The 12896-nt window shown below is 37.7% G+C and overlaps 1 protein-coding gene across 5 annotated transcripts in view; it reads left to right on the top strand.

Moving 5' to 3' along the window:
- The window catches only part of STAU1 (staufen double-stranded RNA binding protein 1), a 51997-nt gene that overhangs the window by 19097 nt on the left and 20004 nt on the right, over positions 1-12896 (top strand). For 4 of the 5 annotated variants that reach the window (XM_057503075.1, XM_057503074.1, XM_057503072.1 and 1 more), the window contains 2 exons: positions 5619-5757; positions 6777-6942. In XM_057503075.1, the coding sequence (XP_057359058.1) occupies positions 5678-5757; positions 6777-6942 (246 nt within the window). In that variant the 5' untranslated portion in view covers positions 5619-5677. Of the gene's footprint in view, positions 1-5618; positions 5758-6776; positions 6943-12389; positions 12412-12896 lie in introns of those variants that run through there. The other variant, XM_057503076.1, reaches the window with a different exon arrangement.

Genomic DNA, 12896 nt, shown 5'->3' with positions numbered 1-12896 from the left:
TTGAATAGTATTTCATTGTGTATATATGTATCACATCTTTATTCACCTACTGATGGACACTTAGGTTGCTTCCATATCTTGGCTATTGTAAATAGTGCTGTGATAAACACAGGGGGGCATATGTCTTCTTAAATCTGAGAAGTTGTATTCTTTGGGTAAATTCCTAGGAGTGGAGTTCCCGGGTCAAATGGTATTTCTATTTTTAGTTTCTTGAGGAACTTCCATGTCGCTTTCCGCAATTGTTGAACTAGCTTACATTCCCACCAGCAGGGTAGGAGGGTTCCCCTTTCTCCGCATCCTCGCCAGCATTTGTTGTTCTTAGTCTTTTCGATGCTGGCCATCCTTACTGGTGTAAGGTGGTATCTCATTGTGGTATTAATTTGCATTTTCCTGATGATTAGTGATGTGGAGCATCTTTTCATGTATCTGTTGGCCATCTGAATTTCTTCTTTGGAGAACTGTCTCTTCATATCCTCTGCCCATTTGTTAATTGGGTTATTTGCTTTGTGGGTGTTGAGGCGTGTAAGTTCTTTATATATTTTGGATGTTAACCCCTTGTCGGATATGTCATTTACAAATATATTCTCCCATACTGTAGGATGCCTTTTTGTTCTGCTGATGGTGTCCTTTGCCGTACAGAAGCTTTTTAGCTTGATGTAGTCCCATTTGTTCAATTTTGTTTTCGTTTCCCTTGCCCTAGGAGATGCATTCAGGAAAAAATTGCTCATGTTTATATTTAAGAGAGTTTTGCCTAAGTTTTCTTCTTAGAGTTTATGGTTTCATGACTTACATTCAGGTCTTTGATGCATTTTGAGTTTACTTTTGTGTATGGGGTTAGACAATAATCCAGTTTCATTCTCTTGCATGTAGCTGTCCAGTTTTGCCAACACCAGTTGTTGAAGAGGCTGTCATTTCCCCTTTGTATATCCATGGTCCCTTTATCATGTATTAATTGACCATATATGGTTGGGTTTATATCAGGGCTCTCTAGTCTGTTCCATTGGTCTATGGGTCTGTTCTTGTGCCAGTACCAAATTGTCTTGATTACTGTGGCTTTGTAGTAGAGCTTGAAGTTGGGAAGCATAATCCCCTCAGCTTTATTCTTCCCTCTCAGGATTGCTTTGGCTATTCGGGGTCTTTTGTGGTTCCATATGAATTTTAGAATGATTTTCTCTAGTTTGTTGAAGAATGCTGTTGGTATTTTGATAGGAATTGCCTTGAATTTGTAGATTGCTTTAGGCAGGATGGCCATTTTGTCAATATTAATTCTTCCTATCCATGAGCACAGAATGTGTTTCCATTTATTGGTATCTTCTTTAATATTGGATGAGCTGACTCTTTATGCCTCATTTTTCTTGACATGCAAATCTGAAGCCTTTAATGATACCAAGTTTCTCTTTTCATTTGACTAAAAGTAACATCAACCACAATCATAACTAGGCATTGTAGCATGGTGTAGTTAGGTGAGTCACCTTTAGAGTCAGTCAGATCTGGGTTTGAATCCCAGTTTCTTCCTACCTGTGTGACCTTGGGCAAGTTAATACCTTCTTAAAACTCAGTTTCCTCATTTGTAAAATGGGGATAATAATACTTACCAAAGAGGTCTATTGTGAGAATTAAATGGGAGCATATAAAGTGGGGAGCATAATGCCTGGTGCTTAGCAAACACTTGGGAAATGGTAGCTGTTGTTATTAATTATACATTTAAGAAAAAGAAATTTCCTATTACATGAAGCTAGTTTAGTTGTTCTACAGCATAGTTACTTATATTTGAAATGTTTCTTTACTTTTGGAAGGCAGTCATTTTCTATAATTGTTTCTTCTACAGCATTTTTTTTTGCAGACCTTAACTTCAGGATTCCCTTTACTAACTATTTCTGGTATTTTTTGAAATACATACTTTCTTACTTGAACTTTAGTATATATAGGTAATTTGGCTGTGTGTTCAGTCTATAACTGCACTTTTATTTACCCACAAGTTCAAGAGGAAAAGTTATTCCCTCCTAAGTGAATAGGAATGTTAGACTATTTAAAAGTCAGAAGTCTGGTGTACTTTTTAATTCTGTCAAAACCAAGATCCTAACCTCAATACCAACCTTTCACACAGAAGGCAGCAGAGTGGCAACAGCAGTGCTGATCGGGGAAGGTCCTGGAGAAAGGGAGGGCTGTTAATGAAGTAAACTTCTTTTTGTGTTTTTTTTTTTTTAGCATTTTCTCCTTCATTGTCTTTCCATGAAAGGGTCGTGAAAATGAGCCAAAGATTGCACAGTGTTGACTTCTCAGGCCAACCAGGGTTTTGAGTTCATGCTATTTGGTGCTTAAATGAGTCAACCTTGTGAATTGCAGTATAAATGCAGGGGACCCCTAATGTTTCAAGGGGGATGAAGGATTCTTTAATTTTTTCGCTTTAGTGGAAGGTATATACTGAAGGATTCTGAAGTTAAGACCTACAAGAAAAATCAGCTCGGAAGACAAGTCACTCCCATCCCTTCATGCACCAAATTTAAATGACGTAGGCATATTCAAATCAATGTTTCTCATGTAAATTATTCATAAATGAAATGAAGTGATTTCCAATGACAAAGAAAATAAGAAAAATAAAAGCTCAAGTTGGTTTTGCTAAATTCCAGAGTAGTATTCTCAAACTTGGGAGTGGATCAGAATCACTGTGGGAGCTTATTCAAAATACACATCTCTGGGCATGTGTATTTTACCAAGCTTCCTAGGTTGTTGTTATTATTTTTTCCCTAAATTAGTCTTCAGATGCAGGCCAAAGTTAAAGAATGATTGTGTTATGATGGGTCATAATATTTTGACAAATAATTAATTATTCTAATAGGATTAACACAACCTAATTTTAAGAATGGAATATGTACTTGGATTACCTTTTACACTTAAAAAGGGAAAAAAAGGCTTTGCCTTTGGTAGCATTTGTTAAGGACAAAATTAGCTGTTTTGGATGCCTCAGAATTGAGTTCAGAAATGTTTTTAGATCTTTGCTTGCTGTGGATTTGATTTTCTTCTGAAAAGTGGAGGAAGTGTCTAAGTAGTACAGTCTTAGAGTAGTAGAAGGCAGCATTTTAGAACCTGACTGACATTCCCAAGTTTATTCAAGTTTTTGTCTTAATGGGATTTTGTTTTCAGACAGGAGTCCACAAACACAACACCAAAAATTGTCTTACTTTTTATGAGATACTATTATATACCTATATCAAGCTTGCCAAATTGTTTCCATAAGAAGTAATTGGAAGACAGTTTCTATTTGGATGACCTCCAAATACTCAGTGTCTAATATTTTAGTATATAGGACAACATTTTTTAATCTCTGTACTTAGCCCCATCTTTTAAAGCATAGTTTTTTCATGGAGTACTGTGCAATGCTAGTTAGGTATATATATCAATGATTTTTTTGTGTTTATAAATAAAACAAAAATGGGGGTGGAGGGCTAAATTACCAAGGTAAAAGGACCAGTCCTTTTAAACCATAACCATAAAAAGTGTTCAAGGCCCAAGTGATATACTACAGTCAACATCAGGCATCATGATCTGAGAGCTCACGATTTTCCCTTGTAGGCATTTACAGTACAGCTGACACTTGGAGATCAGCGCTGGGAAGCTGAGGGAACTAGTATTTAAAAAGCCCAACACATAGCTGCTGCGAAAGCTTTAGAAGGAACAAAATTTCCTAAACCCATAGTCCACCCTTTCGTAGTGAAGGAAGGAATCCAGGTATTATGCATGGGCCAAGACAGGTTCCTTTCAGAAGTGTGTCTAGAGATATCATTTAGTATGTGTATGAATTCTTTCTTAACTAACTTAATTGATTTGAAAAAGTGCAGAATCTACACTACCAGTGGCAAATAATTACCTTTTCAAAATCTTTAACCTTACTCTATCTACAGCAGTGGTTCCCAATCTATGGTCCCTTGACTCCTGATGATCTTAAAAATTTCACCAGTTTCTAAGATTTCAGAAAAGCTTAATGAGAATACATTTTTCTTCCCTTGAAAGGTTGCACAGATTGCCAAGAATGTAGGTTTTTAGCTGAAATCTTTTCAACTTAGTGTGGTAATATCGGTTATAACATGTTGATCAGAAAGCCTCATTGTCATTATATGTCTCCTGATCATAAAAAAAATGAGAAAATAAATATTTGTTACTAAATACAAATCAGGAGATAATAATATCTCTTCAAACAAGGGACCCAGGCAGGGAGAATAGTAATAAAGAACATCATCCTGTGAAAGGTTGGGAAGCCCTGGCCTGGTGCCCACGGGTAGCAGAGGCTGTCACAGCAGGGTTCCCTCTCCCCTGCTTGAGGTCGCCTGCCCGCCCCTTTGTGGGCAGGAAGGGATCCGGAGGGCCTTGCTCACACCTTCCTCGTTGCTTTTGATTTCTTCATGGTGTTTTTCAAATTCATTCTCTACTGCAGATACATTTTATGGGTCAGAGCTGCTCTTAAAATGATTCAGGTTATGTTTAAAATGCAGCTATATGAATTATGTAAAAATACACTTCTGATGTTAGGAAGACAGAAGTTAGTTACTCACATGACCCTCTGATTTTGAAAACTCAAAGATACTCCTACAAATTTGATTCATGCACTAAATTTAGTCAAACCAGTTACAGTACTGAATCAACTCATTTTATTTTCTCTACATACATCCTAAAGAGGCATTTTAACGTGGATATTTGTGTGCATTTGCTATTGTTAGTGTTTGTATTTTATATGGAAGTGTTACTTTTAAATGTCATTGTTCACTGACACTGATCTTTCTAGGCTGGTTTTCTTTTTAAGTGATTTTTAAAGGCTAATGGATTGGATTAACTGAGGGGGAAAAAACTGGAAAATAAATAGTGTGTATTTTCTAAAGCTGGTAATTCTGAGATAACCCAAAATATATTTGCTCCTGTTGTATATGGAAACAGTTATTTTTCTAATAAGTATCACCACAGGTCAAATCCTGATATAAATATCAACAGTGGAAATACCTGAATATTTTGTGGGCATCATCTGACTTTTGCAGATAGAATTTACTTGCCGCCTCCTCAGTGAATCTATACCCTTCTTATAGCATACATTCTGTTGCATTGTAGTTCTTCGAGTGTGTTTGTATTCTTTGTACTCCTCTGGGGCAAGAATTGTGTCCTCAAACTTAAAAGTACATTGTTCTTTGAAATAGCGTGTATAAACAATACTTCTAATTGTAAACCGATAACCCAGTCAGTTATCACAACCAAAGTTATACTAAGTATTCCCAACAAAATGATTTGGACAGTCACATGGGATTTTTTAACCACAGAATTTGGTATGTATGGGAACTTATTTCTGACAACTGGAATGTGTGCCTTTCACTAATAATATCTTGTGTTAGATTGTTGCTCCCTCTAATAGCCCTTAGAATGTATTCCATGCTGTTGACTGACTGTATATGAATATCTAGAAATCATAGCAGATTTTTGGGTTTCCTGACCTGATGCCTAGCAGTGAAATACTTAGATTTTTCTGTGAGCTGCATCATGAAGCCAATTAGTAGATAGTATGCTATTTTTTATTTTAGTGACTGTCATTCTCATATCAGAACAAAACCAGTTCTTTTGTTGATTCTGTGTTGCAGGAAGTGTGACCCCTACTGTAGAGCTAAATGCACTGTGCGTGAAACTTGGAAAAAAACCAATGTATAAGCCTGTCGACCCTTACTCTCGGATGCAGTCCACCTATAATTACAACATGAGAGGAGGTGCTTATTCCCCAAGGTACATTATGTGTTTGTTTTAAATACAAGTTAAACTATATCTGATCTTGTACATAAAATAATAAAATCTGTAGATTGTGGAGAGTATGATGATTTGGTCATCTCTAGGCCTGCCAAAAGTTGAAATCAGTCCTAATTGTGCTGGTGCTTTTAGAACTGTGTCTTGATGGTCTTTTAATTCCTGTCACTGGAAAGGGCCTGAACATATTCCTCACTAGTAGTATGGCTGTAACCCCAAACAATCTGGTTAAAGACCACTCTTGTAACTGCTTTGTGTAAGCGAATCATACTTTAACAGGATTCCTGCAATGCCATGGTTCTCAGTATTCATAGATCCCCTGTTACTGTTTATTTGGTACTTTTTGACTTTTGAACTTATGTGCTTTGTAAATAATGTTGAAGTACAGTTGCAGTAAAATATTAATTGAAACCTGAAGATGCCATGTGTTAAAAACCCATTGGCAGTTGTAAGACATTAGTAGATAGATTGATGTGGAAGTCTTCATTTCTCTGCCCAGCTTAGGGCAAAGCCATTTTAAAAATACAAGTTGTGATGTAGGAAATCAGGCTCGGCCAGGCTGTGTAGGCTGTTAAGATTTCCAGGAAGGATGGTCCTCTCTAAAATACTTCTGTTTAAAACTATCTAGCCTTTTCTGGATACATGCAAGTGTGAATCTCACACATGAGAAAGTAGAACAAGTTAATTTTTCTGTCTCAGCCAAAGCCTACTCCATTTTAGATTTTGTGTAAATATGGGTTAGCATTATAAATTGAACTCACATTATTTGTAAGTCAGTGTATTTTGCTGAACATAAGTATGCTTGCTCATACTGTGTGCCAGTTCTAATCTAGTGTAAACTTACAAAATGTCTGGGTATACTGATGAGGAATCAGTATTGGCAACCAAATACTAATGTGACTAAGATCCATGATGAAGGAAATACCCGGAATTTGCCAGAGAATATGTAGGTGACCTGTCAATCTGAGATTGTAATCTTCCTTATCCCCTTTTACTTTTAGGTACTTTTACCCATTTCCAGTACCACCTTTACTTTATCAAGTTGAACTTTCTGTGGGAGGACAGCAATTTAATGGGAAAGGAAAGACGAGACAGGCTGCGAAACACGATGCTGCTGCGAAAGCTTTGAGGATCCTGCAGAATGAGCCCCCACCTGACAGGCTGGAGGTAAGGAGGGAACAGAGCTCCGGCCCCTTGACACCTCAGGCAGAGCAGGAGATGGAGTGCGAAAGACTTCGTCTCAAGTTGCTTTTTCTAAGAAGTGCGTTGGGGCTGTTTAATTTTTATTTGATGGCTTACAAGATTTTGTGTACCCTGTAGTTTTGTTGCCTTTTTTCTCTTTAAAAGAATTTCTTAGTAAGAAAATCAGATGCCTTCTTTTTCACTCTGTGGTTCACTCATAGTTTAGAGTGAACTTGTTAGAAAGATTGTGACTCCACTGAATCATGAAGAACATGTGTGGATAAATTCTTCGGTGCTAAAGGTTGCGCTTGTCAGAATCTACTGTGATTTATGATACCAGGTTAGAGAATTTCTGAAGCCATTTTTGACCAGGCACTTGTTCTTTATAAAGTGCCAGTTATTTATTGCTGCATAACAAATCATCACAAAACTTAGTAGCCTAAACACCTGCCAGCATTTATTTTACTCACAAATCTGCAATTTAAGCATGGCTTGGCAAGGGAGCTGTCTTTGCTCCACATAGCCCTGGCTGAGGTGGCTCTGCAGGGGCTGAAGGATCCACTTTCAGGATGGCTCCTTCACCTGGTGAGTTGGGAATGGCTGTTGCCTGGAACTAAGCAGGGACTATTTCCTGGGGACCTCAGTTCCTCTCTTAGTTAACCTATGCAAAGACTGCCTACACATCCTCATGGTATAGTGCTGGGTTCCAAGAATAACTATCTTGTGGGGGGCAGGAAATGGAAGCAGGTTCTAGTTTCTTAAGTCCTGGGCTCAGAAATCACAACATCGCCTCTGCTGTATTCTACAGGTCAAGCAGACACTGAGCCCAGATTCAAAAGGAGGAGATACAGAATGTTATTTTTTTTTAATTATTGAGGTAAAATTCAAATACCAAACTAACAGTTTTAACCATTTTAAATGTATAATTCATTGGCTTTTAGTACATTCACAATTTTGGACCCCCAACTTCTGAATGAGAGGAGTGTCAAAGAATTTGGGGGTCATGTTTTAGAACTACCACAATAGGAAAAGGATTTTAACTCCTTGTGACTAAATAAGGGTATGGGTCTTGGGAAATCAGTGACTCTGTGCCCTGATGGGCCAAAGTGTGAGTGATCATCTCTGGTAAGACAAAAGTCTTATCACCAGAAGTCCAGAAGAAGCTCACTGAGGAGAAAACATTGAGATTTCATGGTTCTGTTTACTCAGCAGGAAATGCCTCCTGAAAGTACCCCTAGGAAGCATTTGACTTCTTCTCTTCAAGAAACTAGTTCACAAAGAATAAGAAGGTCTTGCACAGAACATTGGGCTAAATGTATGCTGATACGCCCCCGGGGGCCCAGCTCCAGAGTGGGGTTCTCCAGATGGTGCTGTGTGGCTACATGGCTGGCCACACAGGAGGGTGTTGTTTTTTGTTACAGTACATTTCAATTTTCCAGTGTAATCACACATCTTAACGATGCTGATCTATTTCAGGGTCCACTGAGGACCAAGTAAAAGAGAATGACTGGAACTTAGGAGATTTAGGGGAGTTAAAAGATGAGCTTCTCAGTGATGAGACCTGTTAAAATACCAGAAGGTAGTATAATCTGTCATTTTGGAAACTTCATTTTTTTACTTGACTTTGGTGCTGATCTAACTGGAGTCAGATGGAGCAGGTATTTCTCAGTTCCTTCTAGCCAGCAGTTGTTGCATGATCGCTAAACACTGGTATGTGCGTTGTCTGCTTCAGAATCACTTGAGAATAAAAAAAATTCCTTGGTCCAACCCACACAATTCTACTAAAAGTCTGTCTTTTGCTTTTTTTCTTTTTAAAATGTGCTCTTGTAATAATTCTAAAGCATGGTCAGGGTTTGTGAACTACATATCTTCAGTATTATTGGGGCTTCCCAGGCAGTTTCCCTGCTTGGAATCCTGCTTGTAAGTATTCACAGTATTGCTTGAAAGGAAAAGTGCCTTTGGTGTTTCCGAGCCCAGCCGAGCCGACTCCACGGGTTGGTTGGCTGAGGCCGGAGGGCTGAGGCCATAGGGCTGAGGCCATAGGAGACACGCTCCTCCTGAGTGCCTTGGACAGTGCAAGGAGCTTTGCTGGGAATCACATTAAATCTACTTGTTCCCCTTGTTTGCTGTCTGCCCTTTTTCTAGTTCTGTGTGGTTTGAAGTAGAGACAGTGCCCTTCAGAAATGACACAAACACTGACCTTAACTCAGAAACCAGAATTGTTAACTAGGGTAAGACATTTTCTTTGAAGTAATAAATAAAATGCTTGGCCTCCTGCCTAAATGAGCTGCCCCCGGATTTATCAGGCCCCCTTGTAGGTGGGTAGTAGGGAGTAAAAAGATAACTTTTTTTTTGAACTATAAAATATTTTAAATCCAAAATTTTAAAGAGAAAAACATGCTTTATAAATTTACCACTTATAATCACTGTAAACATTTCAGTGGATGTCAGTACACAGACAAGTAAATACATACACCTGTTTCACAAAAATGGGGTGATATTGTACAGTGATCACCTTTTTCACTGAAGTGCTTATCATGAGTATGTTATCATGCCATTTATGTGTAATTCCCTGAAGGACTCAAATTCATTATGTATCGAAGCACTTAATGTATGCAAAGTTTTTTGTGTGAACATACAGTTTATTTTTTAAATAGAGGCTTGGATATTTAGGTTGCTTACAGTTTTTCCTTTTATAAAATAGGTAGTGAAGAACATTATTGTAGTTAAATCTTCGTGTATGTCTGACCGAAACACAGTCCCAGAATTGGAGTTGCATGGTAGTATATGTAGTCAAGACACATATCCCCACCAGAAAGATGGTACCATTTGGGTACCATTTTTAGACCTCTAAAAGCAGACTGATTTCCTGTGGCTTGCCAACATTGCAAATAATCATTTTAAACAAATTGTCCATTTTGCTTTTGAAAATTTGTAGGACGTGTGATTGTGTGGTGGGTCAGTTTGTCTTCTCTAGAACATGGCCAATAAACTCAGCAGTTTCTCTCTAGAAGACATAGTCTGGCCCTTTAATGACAGTAATTTGTGCTCGACACTGGAGGAAAATGGCAGCGACACCCCTTCCCCTGTGGAGCTTAGTTGAATGGAGCTGACAGACAGTAATGTTAATATCATCAAAAAGTACAGTGAGTGCTAGGGTGGAAAAGTTAGCAGGCATATGAGAGCATTAAATGTCTCCTTTAGATCAGAGTAATGGTGGTGCATTCAGAGAAGTCCTCTTAGAGGAAGAATCACTTAAGCTGAGACTAAAGATGAGCAAAAGAACAAAGGGAGCAGTTTATGCAAAGGTCCTGAGTTAGGAAAACACCCAAAAATCTAAGGCTTGTGGTAATAAAGGATGATTTTTAGTCAGTGTCAAAGCTGTTAGGAGCAAGATGGTCATGGCTATAGTGTCTGGAATAGAGACAAACAGGAGCTAGCCTAGATATCCATTAGTAGGGAAATAGTTAAATAAATGGCTCCATTTATCCCAGGGAATACCAGAATGTAGATCTGCATAGCATGCCTGGGCATGAAAGGAGGCCCATAATCTCTGAAGTGGGGTATTTAAGATTCAGAACTAAAGTTAGGTGTATAGTATAATCCTGTTCGTATTTAAGTAAACAAAAGTACCAGCTGTGTGCATATGCATGCATGTGCTTAGATGGGCATGGTTTCTATCTTGGAGATAACAGACTTGAAAACTAGTTTTCACCTGGTGGTTGTGGTAGAAGACAGACTTTAAAAAAAAATTGTATTGTGTGAAGTTTAGTATTATGTTATTACTCTTGTAAAATTAAATAAGTGAGCTCTTCTTAGTCTTGAATCCTTATCTTCGCTTGGGCCAGAGATGTATTTAGGTGGAACTAAAACTGAAATTGGAGACCTGGATCCTCATTAGACTATCAGAATCCATTAGTTCCAATTTTCATTTTTGAGCTTTTTAACTCTGTAAGGATTGATAGTGTATGACTTTTCTTTTTCTTGAGAGGACTTGAACCAAGAGAAAATTTGTACTTCTAATAGACTAAGACTCATTCTGTCTTAACAGTGATCATGTGAGTCCTTTGGTCCCTTCTATAAATCTTTACATTGTAGAGTCTTAAGCATTTTGCTGTTTGTCATTCTACATATCATTTCAGCAGTATTCATCATATATTCCTAAATATGCTAAGCAAGACTAAAATAAGAAAATGGAAGAAGAATGAAATCCCTAGGTGGATGATACAGTAATGAAATAACTGTCATTAGTGCATCATCCTTTAATGTTCTTACTGTATTGCCTAATCTATTGCATCATCTTTCAAGAAGATACAAAAGACTGGACACACCATCCTTTAACTCTACTTTTAGCTTTCATTGAGCTCAGGTGAGAATTCAGCTTTTTCTTTTTCCATCTCTAATGGCAAAGAGAAGAAAACTGACTAGGAACACATTTTGATTATTAGACAAATCAGAAGATGAATGCGAAGAGACAGATAGCAACCCACTAGATGCTATGATGGTGGTGAAATTGAGTGTTTTAAGTGAAATCTCAGCCTGTGAGTCTTCAGATGATAATCTCAGATAAATTTTCCCAAACTCAAAAATTGGCAAGTGAACAGTATATTTCTGTTGTGTACAGAAAGGAATTGTGTATTCTTTTTTGGTCAGTCATTCAGTAGGAAAGACTTTGTCACACAGTATTTTGCAACAAGAACCTGGACCATCCTGTTTTGTTTTTTTTTAAGTATGTGTGACAACATCTTCTATGATCCTTGGCCACCAGAATTTCTCACCATTTACTGTCCACAAAATAAGTGGACAGATGCAAATGAAGGTGTGTACACAAAGGTGATTAGAAGGATATAGATGATGCGAGGATGAAAAAGTACCATTAGCTTGATCGTTCTTTTGGGGTTTATAAATCTTAGAAATGAAAGCATTTGTAGGTATGGAGCAAAGAAGATGGCTGTTCTCTCTTCAACAAAACTATGGGTCAGTTTCAAAAGTAGTGTGTTTTGACAATACCAGTACAAGAAGAATCAGAAGTCACAATCAGCTAGAACCATTTGGACATGCATTTGAAATAATGTACTGTTCCAAGCAGGCTGTGCGTCAGGCTCAGGCATGCCAGCTGAGGAGCAGTCCGTTGCGTTCATGGACTTTGCCTGTTTTGGGTGCAGATACCCTTCAAACTACAAAGATGGGGTAAAAACTTCGGTTTGCTATTTTAAATTCTTATTAAAATCTCTGTGAAATGATTTTTGTTGTCCTTTTATTCTGTATATTATTTGTAAAATGACTTTAAATATAAACAAATAAAAAGGGTCTATTGGAGTGACTATTTTTTCCTAGCTTACTGAGGGTTAAGCATGGTTCAGAGTGTTTTTTTCTTTTCTTAATGTTGCCTAGATTTTATTGCTGAACCATACACTATGGAATTGATGTTAACAGTAATTCCACTTCATGAAGGTAAGCCTAAGGGCCCACTACACTTTCCCCGTTTTGCTGGGAATGGTATTTGTGGATTTGTTTGGAGTCATTCCGCTGCTTCCCCCATTGCAACATTTTGTCCAATCCAGACGATACCAAATTATTTATGTAAAAGAGCACATAATCTCACTTCCAGATAAATATATATATCTTTGTTTCCTGTTTTGCATTTTTATTTTACTGGCTGCTTTGTCCTATTGAAAGTCCTTTGGAAGGCAATGGCTTAGAGCAGTGAATTTCAACTCTGGTTGCTAGTAAAATCACCTGGGGTCTTTAAAAAAAAAATACCATAAATAAAATGAATATTCAGGCTCTGCCTGCAAAATTTTGAGTTCACTTCTCTGGAGTGGGGCTCTGGCATCTGTCCTTGTAAATCTCCCAAGTGATTCTAATGGTGCTGTGATTGCGAACCACAGATTTAAAGTTTAGAATTCAGCTGTAGACCATTGTTTTTTATCAGACTT

The sequence above is a fragment of the Manis pentadactyla genome, chromosome 5 (genome assembly GCF_030020395.1).
Source record: "Manis pentadactyla isolate mManPen7 chromosome 5, mManPen7.hap1, whole genome shotgun sequence".
Classification (NCBI taxonomy): Eukaryota; Metazoa; Chordata; class Mammalia; order Pholidota; family Manidae; genus Manis; species Manis pentadactyla.
Note: the sequence above shows the minus strand (reverse complement) of the source record. Positions and strands in the feature narration are given on the sequence as shown.